At 42.2% G+C, this 15000-nt stretch overlaps 1 protein-coding gene across 1 annotated transcript in view; it reads left to right on the top strand.

Moving 5' to 3' along the window:
• egflam (EGF-like, fibronectin type III and laminin G domains) overlaps nt 1-15000 on the top strand; it is a 27618-nt gene that overhangs the window by 2630 nt on the left and 9988 nt on the right. Inside the window, 8 exon segments of the mRNA XM_083527536.1 lie at nt 349-866; nt 6653-6753; nt 6858-6958; nt 12690-12834; nt 13005-13075; nt 13077-13192; nt 13309-13434; nt 13536-13779. Of these exon segments, the coding sequence (XP_083383662.1) occupies nt 349-866; nt 6653-6753; nt 6858-6958; nt 12690-12834; nt 13005-13075; nt 13077-13192; nt 13309-13434; nt 13536-13779 (1422 nt within the window).

Raw genomic sequence — 15000 nt, 5'->3', positions numbered from 1 at the left:
GTGTGTGTGTATGTGTGGCAGGTCCAGCTGAAGTGGGCAGTGGTGATCAGGATCTCTACACTGATGATGCAGGATTTGGTGTTGACTCTGATTATGATGTCATTGTAGAAGAGGTGTGTGTGTGTGTGTGTGTGTGTGTGTGTGTGTGTGTGTGTGTGTGTGTGTGTGTGAGAGAGAGAGATTTATAGAAATCAGACTCACTGTTTTTACAGTAACTACAGTAATGTGGATTATTTTATTTAGTGCTGAATCACATTCTGCTGCACATTCAAACACTTTGACACTTTTTCAGTAAGGTGATGTTTCTTATTTGCATTTTAACAGCTGCCGCCATTTCCAGCCATGAAGAACCTGCACTCTCACCTGCGACCACCAAGCGGCGCTTCTGCTAACGGACACGAGATTTACAGGAAGACAATATTTTACAACTGTCCTCTCACACACACCTGATAACACACTTGTCCTCAAACACACACCTGTCCTCAAACACACCCCTGATAACACACCTGTCCTCTCACACACACCTGATAACACACCTGTCCTCAAACACACACCTGTCCTCAAACACACTCCTGATAACACACCTGTTCTCAAACACACACCTGTCCTCTCACACACACCTGATAACACACCTGTCCTCAAACACACACCTGATAACACACCTACCTACCTATCCACATCTAAATCAACCCTTCCTACTTCCAGTCCTTTAATCACTGCCTGGAAAGGGGTGGAGCCTCGTGTATACAACGTGTCATGTGATGAGACTGTTTGTCCCCCAAACAATTTCTGTAGTTACGACTACAACATTAGAGGATCGCAGTGTCACTGCAACCTTGGTCACCATGGAGATCTCTGCTCTCAAGGTGACATGCTATCATGCTAATGAAATAACATGCTAGTAGTCAGAGATGTATAGTAAGGAAGTAGAACTACTTCACTACTGTACTTAAGTACTAAAAGGCAGTATCTGTACTCTACTGGAGTATTGTTTTTTTCTCCTACTTCCACGTTTACTTCAGTACATATATTCGATGAGTTTAATACTTTTACCCCGATAGATTTTTTATGTTCTGCATCTTTACTCGTTACAATTATAAAAATGTTACGAATCATTCCAAACCCACATTATTGTCAGGAATCCACCTGCCACGCCCCCTTTGGTGGCTGTCATTGCCTCAGCTTTCTCTAAAGCTCCGGGCTTCAATTATTGAACCCCCCCCCATCCGAGGGGTGTCCCATCCCGAAAAAAATTTATTAGTCAGGTGTGCGGTTCATCTCACCTTCTCTACACACACACACACACACGAGTCAGGTGTGCGGTTCATCTCACCTTCTCTACACACACACACACACACACACACGAGTCAGGTGTGCGGTTCATCTCACCTTCTCTACACACACACACACACGAGTCAGGTGTGCGGTTCATCTCACCTTCTCTACACACACACACACACACACACACGAGTCAGGTGTGCGGTTCATCTCACCTTCTCTACACACACACACACACGAGTCAGGTGTGCGGTTCATCTCACCTTCTCTACACACACACACACGAGTCAGGTGTGCGGTTCATCTCACCTTCTCTACACACACACACGAGTCAGGTGTGCGGTTCATCTCACCTTCTCTACACACACACACACGAGTCAGGTGTGCGGTTCATCTCACCTTCTCTACACACACACACACGAGTCAGGTGTGCGGTTCATCTCACCTTCTCTACACACACACACGAGTCAGGTGTGCGGTTCATCTCACCTTCTCTACACACACACACACGAGTCAGGTGTGCGGTTCATCTCACCTTCTCTACACACACACACACGAGTCAGGTGTGCGGTTCATCTCACCTTCTCTACACACACACACGAGTCAGGTGTGCGGTTCATCTCACCTTCTCTACACACACACACACGAGTCAGGTGTGCGGTTCATCTCACCTTCTCTACACACACACACACGAGTCAGGTGTGCGGTTCATCTCACCTTCTCTACACACACACACGAGTCAGGTGTGTGGCTGCGGCTTAATTAAAAAAATCTAAATCAAATCAAATTTTATTTGTCACATGCACAAATGTCAGTCGTGTAAAAGCATTTCACTGCATGTCGTACTCTGTATGTTTTACAGAGTACGACATGCAGTGAAATGCTTTTACACGACTGACCGGCATGAGGGGGGAGGGTGGGGAGAAGAAATAAAACGAGGGAAAAGAAGGCAGATAAATAAAACCAATAAACTATGTAAAATATAAAATATATAAAGATAAAGATATACATATATGTAAAAAAAAATTGGAGAATTGTATATACAGGTTGCTTATGATACAGGTTGCTTATGATACAGGTTGCTTATGATACAGGGTATGCTTATGATACAGGTTGCTTATGATACAGGTTGCTTATGATACAGGTTGCTTATGATACAGGGTATGCTTATGATACAGGTTGCTTATGATACAGGTTGCTTATGATACAGGTTGCTTATGATACAGGGTATGCTTATGATACAGGTTGCTTATGATACAGGTTGCTTATGATACAGGTTGCTTATGATACAGGGTATGCTTATGATACAGGTTGCTTATGATACAGGGTATGCTTATGATACAGGTTGCTTATGATACAGGTTGCTTATGATACAGGGTATGCTTATGATACAGGTTGCTTATGATACAGGTTGCTTATGATACAGGTTGTTTATGATACAGGGTATGCTTATGATACAGGTTGCTTATGATACAGGGTATGCTTATGATACAGGGTATGCTTATGATACAGGTTGCTTATGATACAGGTTGCTTATGATACAGGGTATGCTTATGATACAGGTTGCTTATGATACAGGTTGCTTATGATACAGGGTATGCTTATGATACAGGTTGCTTATGATACAGGTTGCTTATGATACAGGGTATGCTTATGATACAGGGTATGCTTATGATACAGGTTGCTTATGATACAGGGTATGCTTATGATACAGGTTGCTTATGATACAGGTTGCTTATGATACAGGGTATGCTTATGATACAGGTTGCTTATGATACAGGGTATGCTTATGATACAGGGTATGCTTATGATACAGGTTGCTTATGATACAGGGTATGCTTATGATACAGGGTATGCTTATGATACAGGTTGCTTATGATACAGGTTGCTTATGATACAGGGTATGTTAATGATACAGGTTGCTTATGATACAGGTTGCTTATGATACAGGGTATGCTTATGATACAGGTTGCTTATGATACAGGTTGCTTATGATACAGGTTGCTTATGATACAGGGTATGTTAATGATACAGGTTGCTTATGATACAGGGTATGCTTATGATACAGGTTGCTTATGATACAGGTTGCTTATGATACAGGGTATGCTTATGATACAGGGTATGCTTATGATACAGGGTATGCTTATGATACAGGTTGCTTATGATACAGGGTATGCTTATGATACAGGTTGCTTATGATACAGGTTGCTTATGATACAGGGTATGCTTATGATACAGGTTGCTTATGATACAGGGTATGCTTATGATACAGGGTATGCTTATGATACAGGTTGCTTATGATACAGGGTATGCTTATGATACAGGGTATGCTTATGATACAGGTTGCTTATGATACAGGTTGCTTATGATACAGGGTATGTTAATGATACAGGTTGCTTATGATACAGGTTGCTTATGATACAGGGTATGCTTATGATACAGGTTGCTTATGATACAGGTTGCTTATGATACAGGTTGCTTATGATACAGGGTATGTTAATGATACAGGTTGCTTATGATACAGGTTGCTTATGATACAGGGTATGCTTATGATACAGGTTGCTTATGATACAGGGTATGCTTATGATACAGGTTGCTTATGATACAGGTTGCTTATGATACAGGTTGCTTATGATACAGGGTATGCTTATGATACAGGTTGCTTATGATACAGGGTATGCTTATGATACAGGTTGCTTATGATACAGGTTGCTTATGATACAGGTTGCTTATGATACAGGGTATGCTTATGATACAGGTTGCTTATGATACAGGGTATGCTTATGATACAGGTTGCTTATGATACAGGTTGCTTATGATACAGGTTGCTTATGATACAGGGTATGTTAATGATACAGGTTGCTTATGATACAGGTTGCTTATGATACAGGGTATGCTTATGATACAGGTTGCTTATGATACAGGTTGCTTATGATACAGGTTGCTTATGATACAGGTTGCTTATGATACAGGTTGCTTATGATACAGGGTATGCTTATGATACAGGTTGCTTATGATACAGGTTGCTTATGATACAGGGTATGCTTATGATACAGGTTGCTTATGATACAGGTTGCTTATGATACAGGTTGCTTATGATACAGGTTGCTTATGATACAGGGTATGCTTATGATACAGGTTGCTTATGATACAGGTTGCTTATGATACAGGGTATGCTTATGATACAGGTTGCTTATGATACAGGTTGCTTATGATACAGGGTATGCTTATGATACAGGTTGCTTATGATACAGGGTATGCTTATGATACAGGTTGCTTATGATACAGGGTATGCTTATGATACAGGTTGCTTATGATACAGGGTATGCTTATGATACAGGTTGCTTATGATACAGGGTATGCTTATGATACAGGGTATGCTTATGATACAGGTTGCTTATGATACAGGGTATGCTTATGATACAGGTTGCTTATGATACAGGTTGCTTATGATACAGGGTATGCTTATGATACAGGTTGCTTATGATACAGGTTGCTTATGATACAGGGTATGCTTATGATACAGGTTGCTTATGATACAGGGTATGCTTATGATACAGGTTGCTTATGATACAGGGTATGCTTATGATACAGGTTGCTTATGATACAGGGTATGCTTATGATACAGGTTGCTTATGATACAGGGTATGCTTATGATACAGGTTGCTTATGATACAGGTTGCTTATGATACAGGGTATGCTTATGATACAGGTTGCTTATGATACAGGGTATGCTTATGATACAGGTTGCTTATGATACAGGTTGCTTATGACACAGGTTGCTTATGATACAGGTTGCTTATGATACAGGTTGCTTATGATACAGGGTATGCTTATGATACAGGTTGCTTATGATACAGGGTATGCTTATGATACAGGTTGCTTATGATACAGGGTATGCTTATGATACAGGTTGCTTATGATACAGGGTATGCTTATGATACAGGGTATGCTTATGATACAGGTTGCTTATGATACAGGGTATGCTTATGATACAGGGTATGCTTATGATACAGGTTGCTTATGATACAGGGTATGCTTATGATACAGGGTATGCTTATGATACAGGTTGCTTATGATACAGGTTGCTTATGATACAGGTTGCTTATGATACAGGGTATGCAGGTGTATGCTTATGTACAGTAAACAGTAATGTGATTGTCTTTAAAGTGAATGTCTGCGGTGTGGTATAAAGTGAACTGTGCCGTGCGAGTCCTGAGTTAAAGTGACTGTCCAGGGTTTAAAGTGTTATAGTGTGAGAGAAAAAAAAAAGAAAAAGAACAATATTTGCAAATTTAATGTTCAACTCCATTAAGTAGGGGATTTTATTCACTTTAAATAAAGCGATTCTCTTTAATGTAGTTGATTCAGACTCATTCATAAATTAGTTGCGGCTAAAATGCTGATTACTGAATGTAATTTTCCATGAATCTGTTATATTAGTGATTAAAATATCACTTATCTAGTGAACGTTAGCTTGTTTACAATAGCGTGTAGCATAGTGCACTGCAGCTAACACTGCAACTAATGTACTAGTGCACTGACACTAACACACCAAAGCCGTTTCCCATGCAGTGTTTTATTTGGGACGGCTTGGTATAATGTTAACTCAACATTAACGGCCACAATTAGCATATTGTTTACTTTAGCACGACGTTTCACCCGTGAATGCTCAGCACCGCGCTTCCTCTCATGCACCTCAGGATCACATATTCACCAACTGCCTTTCACCAGTTCAGGACATTAGTGGGAAGGGGAAAACTTGTTCTGTTTGTTTACAAAAAGTGAAGCTCTGTGTTTTTAGGTCTTCTAGTCACTTTTGTTTTTACATAAGAAATACCTGAATGTGGCCTACTGGCCTTTCAGATCTTTTAGTTGCGCTAACAAGTTGAGGATGAAAAGAAAATGTGCAAGTTCCAAAAAATGACTGCTTGATGCACATTAGTTTAAGAAGGGAATCAGCTGTGGAGAAAAAAGTCACAATTTAGGTTTTCTTTTCATAACGTTGTTTCAAACCTGTTTGACACAAGATATTTAAAACAAACAAAACAATATGATGTCTTTTGACTGCTTTCTTCAATAACTACGTAACACAATACTTGTACTTTTACTTTCAGTATTTAAGAAGTACATTTTAAAATAAACTACTTGCAATACTTAAGTACAAAAAATGTTGAATACTTTAGTACTTCCACTTAAGTATGGTGCTTAAAGAAAACTTCAACTTCTACTCAAGTCCCTTTTTTTATAGAGCACTTGTACTTTTACTCAAGTCTGAGTCTCTCGTACTTTATACATCTCTGCTAGTAATACTTATGTGTGAGTGTGTGTTTATATACATGGTGTTTGAGACTGCCGTGTGTTTTCTACATAGGTTTGTTGATCAGGTATCCAAGGTTTTATGGATTTTCTTACATGACATTTGAACCCCTAAAGAACTCATACCAGATCTTCCACATCACTCTGGAGTTGAAGGTCAGACTCTTTAACCTGCACATTCTCAATCTTTCTTTTTTAATGTCCACAGCTAGTAAAATCATGGTAATAATAAAAAAGCAACCTGTGCACATGTGTCTCAGGCGGACTCTGAGGATGGGCTGTTGTTGTACTGTGGAGAAAATGAAGATGGTCGAGGAGATTTCATGTCTCTTGCTCTTATTCAGAGGAGACTTCACTACAGGTCAGTTCTGGTACAGATCACCTTCACATCTTGTTCACATCTTACAGCCTCTACCAACTCCACTACCCCCTCAACAACTCCACTACCAGATCAACAACTCCACTACCCCCTCAACAACTCCACTACCACCTCAAGAACTCCACTACCCCCTCAACAACTCCACTACCCCCTCAACAACTCCACTACCCCCTCAACAACTCCACTACCCCCTCAACAACTCCACTACCACCTCAACAACTCCACTACCCCTCCACAACTCCACTACCCCTCCACAACTCCACTACCACCTCAACAACTCCACTACCCCTCCACAACTCCACTACCCCTCCACAACTCCACTACCCCCTCAACAACTCCACTACCCCTCAACAACTCCACTACCACCTCCACAACTCCACTACCCCCTCAACAACTCAAAAAACCTTTACAACATCAACACGCCACTATCCCCTTAACACTCCTTTACTGCCTCCACATCTCCACTACTTCCTTTACAATTGCACTCCCCCTCAACACTCCTCCACCACATCAACACTCCACTACCTCATCAACACTCCACTAACACATCAAACTCCACAACTCCCTCAACACTCCTCTACTACATCTACACTCCACTAGTCAAGTCAAGTCAAGTTTATTTGTATAGCGCTTTTCACAACAGACATTGTCTCAAAGCAGCTTTACAGAAATCAACAGTGAAGGTGAAGGTGTGTGTTTATCTCTGATGAGCAGCCGTGGTGACTGTGACAAGGAAAAACTCCCTTTAGTTAAAAACCTTGAGAGGAACCAGACTCAAAGGGGGAACCTCATCCTCATTTGGGTGACATCAAGAGTGTGATCATAAATCTTTCAACAATACAGAACACTGGAGAGTGAGAACTAACATGAGCACTGGAGTATAAGATTAAAAGTAAATGTTCTTTCTACAGTCTTTGGTATGAAAGTAGGAGCTACTGAGCTCAACATTTGTGATCATCATAGATCCAGCATCAGCTTCTCCATGCCAGGGCCTACTCCCTTTACAATTCCACTCCCCCTCAACACTCCTCCACTCCCTCAACACTCCTCCACTACATCAACACTTCTCCACTCCCTCAACACTCCTCCACTCCCGCAACACTCCTCTACTACATCAACACTCCTCCACTCCCTCAACACTTCCCCACTCCCTCAACACTCCTCTACTACATCAACACTCCTCTACTCCCTCAACACTCCTCCACTCCCTTAACACTCCTCCACTCCCTCAACACTCCTCCACTCCCTCAACACTCATCTACTACATCAACACTCCTCCACTTCCTCAAAACTCCTCTACTACATCAACACTCCTCCACTCCCTCAACACTTCTCCAGTCCCTCAACACTCTTCTACTTCATCAACACTCCTCTACTACATCAACACTCCTCCACTACATCAACGCTACTCCACTCCCTCAACACTCCTCCACTCCCTCAACACTCCTCCACTCCCTCAACACTTCTCTACTACATCAACACTCCTCTACTACATCAACACTCCTCCACTCCCTCAACACTCCTCTCCTACATCAACACTCCTCTACTACATCAACACTCCTCTACTACATCAACACTCCTCCACTCCCTCAACACTTCTCTACTACATCAACACTCCTCCACTCCCTTAACACTCCTCTACTACATCAACACTCCTCCACTCCCTCAACACTCCCCTACTACATCAACACTCCTCCACTCCCTCAACACTCCTCTACTACATCAACACTCCTCCACTCCCTCAACACTCCTCTACTACATCAACACTCCTCCACTCCCTCAACATTCCTCCACTCCCTCAACACACCTCCACTCCCTCAACACTCATCTACTACATCTACACTCCTCCACTTCCTCAACACTCCTCCACTCCCTCAACAGTCCTCCACTCCCTTAACAGTCCTCTACTACATCAACACTCCTCTACTACATCAACACTCCTCCACTCCCTCAACACTCATCTACTACATCAACACTCATCTACTACATCAACACTCATCTACTACATCAACACTCCTCCACTCCCTCAACACTCCTCCACTCCCTCAACAGTCCTCTACTACATCAACACTCCTCCACTCCCTCAACACTCCTCTACTACATCAACACTCCTCCACTCCCTCAACACTTCCCCACTCCCTCAACACTCCTCTACTACATCAACACTCCTCCACTCCCTCAACACTCATCTACTACATCAACACTCATCTACTACATCAACACTCATCTACTACATCAACACTCCTCCACTCCCTCAACACTCCTCCACTCCCTCAACAGTCCTCTACTACATCAACACTCCTCCACTCCCTCAACACTCCTCTACTACATCAACACTCCTCCACTCCCTCAACACTCCTCCACTTCCTTAACACCCCTCTACTACATCAACACTCCTCCACTCCCTCAACACTCCTCTACTACATCAACACTCCTCTACTGCATCAACACTCCTCCACTCCCTCAACACTCCTCTACTACATCAACACTCCTCTACTACATCAACACTCCTCTACTGCATCAACACTCCTCCACTCCCTCACAACTCCTCTACTACATCAACACTCCTCCACTCCCTCAACACTCCTCTACTACATCAACAGTCCTCCACTCCCTCACAACTTCTCTACTACATTAACACTCCTTCACTCCCTCAACACTCCTCCACTCCCTCAACACTCATCTACTACATCAACACTCCCCTACTACATCAACACTCCTCCACTCCCTTAACACTCCTCTACTACATCAACACTCCTCCACTCCCTCAACACTCCCCTACTACATCAACACTCCTCCACTCCCTCAACACTCCTCTACTACATCAACACTCCTCCACTCCCTCAACACTCCTCTACTACATCAACACTCCTCCACTCCCTCAACATTCCTCCACTCCCTCAACACACCTCCACTCCCTCAACACTCATCTACTACATCAACACTCCTCCACTCCCTCAACACTCCTCCACTCCCTCAACAGTCCTCCACTCCCTCAACAGTTCTCTACTACATCAACACTGCTCTACTACATCAACACTCCTCCACTCCCTCAACACTCCCCTACTACATCAACACTCCTCCACTCCCTTAACACTCCTCTACTACATCAACACTCCTCCACTCCCTCAACACTTCTCTACTACATCAACACTCCTCTACTACATCAACACTTCTCTACTACATCAACAGTCCTCCACTCCCTCAACAGTCCTCCACTCACTCAACACTCCTCCACTCCCTCAACACTCCTCTACTACATCAACACTCCTCTACTGCATCAACACTCCTTCACTCCCTCACAACTCCTCTACTACATCAACACTCCTCCACTCCCTCAACACTCCTCTACTACATCAACACTCCTCCACTCCCTCAACACTCCTCCACTCCCTCAACACTCCTCTACTACATCAACACTCCTCTACTACATCAACACTCCTCCACTCCCTCACAACTTCTCTACTACATTAACACTCCTTCACTCCCTCAACACTCCTCTACTACATCAACACTCCTCCACTCCCTCAACACTCCTCTACTACATCAACACTCCTCCACTCCCTCAACACTCCTCTACATCATCAACACTCCTCTACTACATCAACACTCCTCCACTCCCTCAACACTCCTCTACTACATCAACACTCCTCCACTCCGTCAACACTCCTCCACTCCCTCAACACTCCTCTACTACATCAACACTCCTCCACTCCCTCAACACTCCTCTACATCATCAACACTCCTCTACTACATCAACACTCCTCCACTCCCTCAACACTCCTCTACTACATCAACACTCCTTTACTACATTAACACTCCTCCACTCCCTCAACACTCCTCTACTACATCAACACTCCTCCACTCCCTCAACACTCCTCCACTCCCTCAACACTCCTTTACTACATCAACACTCCTCCACTCCCTCAACACTGGTCCACTTCCTCAACACTCCTCTACTACATCAACACTCCTCCACTCCCTCAACACTCTGAGCAACTCCTCTACCAACAACAACCACTCTAAATAAAAATAATCAGAGATGGCACACATCCTCCACACATGCATCACTCAGTAGAAGTGCAGATACTGATGACTTAAAGATTCTGGTAAAAGCTGAAGTTCTGACTGCACTTTTTCACTCAAGTGAAAGTAAAGAAGTTTGTGTTTTGACGTGTTCTTCAGTAAAACTAGTGATTATTACGACCTGTTTTAGTGTCACGCTGGAACTGAACCTCATGTCATATTAATATTAGAGCTGTCAATCAAATATAATATTTAATCACGATTAATCACACGTGTTTTTGTTATAAATGTGCCATAAATTAATACTTTTTAATTGTTTAATACTTTAATCAACATGTGAATGGAGAAATATTGATGCTTTATGCAAATGTATGTTTATTAGTGAAATCAAACTCAACCTAGAGCATGAAGACTAAATATTCTTGTAAATTCAATTATGGTGTTTAAAGTAAATCATCAGGACACCAAACTGGACTTTTGCTATGTTTCCACACGGACGGTAATTGAAGTGATACAGGAGAAACTGTACCTGTTCTAAATTTCATACGGACTGTGACTGTGGTTTATGTTAAAGACATTTCGAGTTTTCTATTCATATATTTATTAAGACTTTAAGTCAAATATTCACTGAGATTCACGTTGTTTTGTTGATGTGTTTGTGAAGAGAGATGACAGTGAGGGCAGAGAGCGCCCCCTGTCTGTTTTCTATATTTTACAAAAGCACAATGTTTTTTTGCTTTTATGAGTATATACAAATAAATAAAAGTAGACCCTTTACAGATTAGAATGATTTTTTTTTATCTGTACAAATAAAAATTACAGAGTAATTTGAGTTCATTTCGGGGTTATGAGGAAGAAATGGCACAAAACGCGGCAGTGTGTTTGTCGCCCCCCAGAGGATTAATTGTGCACATCATGGCGGATTTTGGTGCTGATTTGAGACTTGATGCATCAAAAAAACAAATGTTTACTAATTAAATGTTTACTGATTATTTTTTGGTGGAGATAATTGATTTATTTTATATCTGAGTAAAGACGTCATGAATAAACGTGTGATGAAAGTTTTTATTTCACCTCTTTTATATTTAATTATTTATATTTTTTATAAAAATTGTCAAACAGAAATGCATGCTGCATTAATTTTAACAGCCCTAATTAATATATTAATACAAAAATAATCTCAAATGTTGTTCTCTAATGAATGTCTCCAGACTGAAGATCCACCATATAGAACACAAACAGAGAAAAGATGATGATGATCATGTAATCAGGAATGTGTCTGTTCTCACTCATGTTCTCATCACTGACTCCCTCTGTCTCATCCACATTAACCCCAGACTTCTTACTGCCTTCTGCCTGCTCACTGTGATCTTCAGAATCTAGTCTACATCTGTGGTCTGAGAAACAGGAGATGATGAGAAACATGTTGATGTGCTGAAAACGGTGAAGTGAGAAGAAAAAATATTCACCAAACACATTCAAACTAAAGTAATGAGTCTGGTGTGAAAATGTGAGAAGAAGAAAGAACAGATATTTGTGTTAAAGTGTAAATGAGTGAAAGTAAAAAGTCTGAAAAATAAATAGTGAAGTAAAAAACTGACAGCAGAAAAAATCTACTGAAGTACAATAACAAAGTGTTTCTACTTCATTACTTTACTAATCTGTAAATAACCCTGTGTGTGTGCAGGTTTAACTGTGGCACTGGGGCAGGGCAGATCATCAGTAAACACTCTCTTGTGATTGGTCAGTGGTACAAAGTTACGTTGTTCAGAGATGGAGTTAATGGCTGGCTGCAACTTGACAACAATCCCCCTGTATCTGGTCCCTCACTGGTGACAAAACACACACACACACACACACACACACACACACACACACACACACACAAATTACAAGACTCCGGGTAACAGCGTGTGTGTTTGTGTGTATATGTGTGTGTGTGTGTGTGTGTGTGTGTGTGTGTGTGTGTGTGTGTGTGTGTGTGTGTGTGTGTGTGTTACAGGGTCACTACAGCAAAATAACATTCCGTACTCCTCTGTTTATGGGCGGAGCTCCCAGGTTGTACTGGCTTGTGTACAGTGGGAGTTAAACAGGGTTTTTTGGGGTGTGTCCAAAGGCTATCAATCAATGGCAGACACATTAACCCTAAACCCTGGCCTCAGGGACATGCCCTCAACGGGGCAGACATTGGTAAGACACACACACACACACACACACACACACACACACACACACACACACACACACACACACACACACACACTTGGTAGTGTTACAGCATGTGGAAATGTGTGTGTGTATTACAGGTGAATGCAGTGCTACTGTGTGTGATGATGTGGTGTGTGAGCACAGTGGAGTGTGTTACGCGACTCGTGCAGACAGCTACATCTGCCTCTGTCCTCTGGGATACAGAGGAGTTCACTGTGAGGAGAGTGAGTGCATACCCCCCACCCACCCCCGGCCCCCAACACACACACACAAACACACACACACACACACACACTCTCTCTGACTAACATCCTCTGTATGTCAGGTTTTGTGCTGTCTCTGCCTCACTTCAATGAGAGTGTGCAGTCATACTCAAGCGCCCCCTGGCCACAGCACACACATTCCTACCTTTCCTTTATGGAGTTCCACATCACCTTCAAACCCACAAGTCAGGATGGGACTCTTCTCTACAGTCATGACCAGAACAGCCAAGACTTCTTGTCTATTGTTCTGGTGGGCGGCACTGTAGAGTTCCACTTTGACTGTGGCTCTGGAGCTGCCATGATCAGGTCAGTGTGTGTGTGTGTGTGTGTGTGTGTGTGTGTGTGTGTGTGTGTGTGTGTGTGTGTGTGTGTGTGTGTGTGTGTGTGTGTGTGTGCTGTTTCTCTTCCCTGAACACCTTAATATTCTCTTACTCACACATAAAACCAGAAAAATGGCCTGTAACTCCTGTAATGCCTACAGACTCTGAAGTTCTGAATAGTGATAGTCATCACTGTGATTAACTGCATGCTGAACACGTCTCTATCTACAGAATTACTTTTTAAACTTCAGCTTACCCAGAAGGCATTGCTGCACTCAGATATAATCTTCTGTACAAACAATCCACTGCAGCCTTGTATTTTTCCCTTGATGACTTTACCTGGAAATGTGTATTTCTAAGCTCTCTTCAGATCGGGTTTGTGTCTTGTGTATAGGTGTGAAATGTTATTCATCGTATTAGTAACTATGGGGTTTTTGCAGTATGAGCGTGTGTATTTCACCCCGAGGCCTTTAGTGGCGTCCTTTCTTAATAAATGCTCTTGTAAGTGTCTCTGCATCCAAATCAGTTTCTTCTCCTGTATCAGTCATTGTGGAGTGAAAATAACAGCTGTTAAATTCACAGGAATGTTTTTGAGCTTGTGCAGTTTCTTACAGATGCAGTTTGTAAACTCTGACTTGTGCGTTCTGACCATCCAATCAAAGGACGGGAAAATGCATGTAAACATTATGCCTGCTAGAGGGCCACAGTGTCACCAATTCAAATGTTGATTGGTGGTTAAAGCAGCAGCTTCAAGCATTATGTACTTTCCCCTGCAGGAGCTCACACTGCTGACTGTGAAGGCATCTGCACAGATTTTAACCCCAACAACACATGACATGAATTCTGAAATACGAATACATTACTTGAAGCAGCGCAACCGAGAGAAGCGATATGAAAAGAAGAGAATAGACTAATGATGATAATTTCATACATATTCATGGACAAAATGTATTCAAATGTAACTCAGATGATGTTTAGGTCAGCAGAGAAGGCCTTACTCGTCCTGATGGTCTGCCACTGGATTTTTGTGGGAATCCATTGTGTCACTGTGAAATATAATTGAAATGCAAAACAATAAAATGTAGACACTATTTTAAAGCATCTGTCAGAGATGTGACATGTTTGAGCACAGGTACAGTTCTGATCATCCTAATGATGAAGTGTGGCCATGGCCCTGAGCTAATAAAGCAATAATTCAATTTACACA

This window comes from Silurus aristotelis, assembly GCF_946808225.1.
Source record: "Silurus aristotelis genome assembly, chromosome: 23".
Taxonomy (NCBI): Eukaryota; Metazoa; Chordata; class Actinopteri; order Siluriformes; family Siluridae; genus Silurus; species Silurus aristotelis.
The sequence above is the reverse complement of the archived record's forward strand: the minus strand, read 5'-3'. Positions and strand labels throughout refer to the sequence as shown.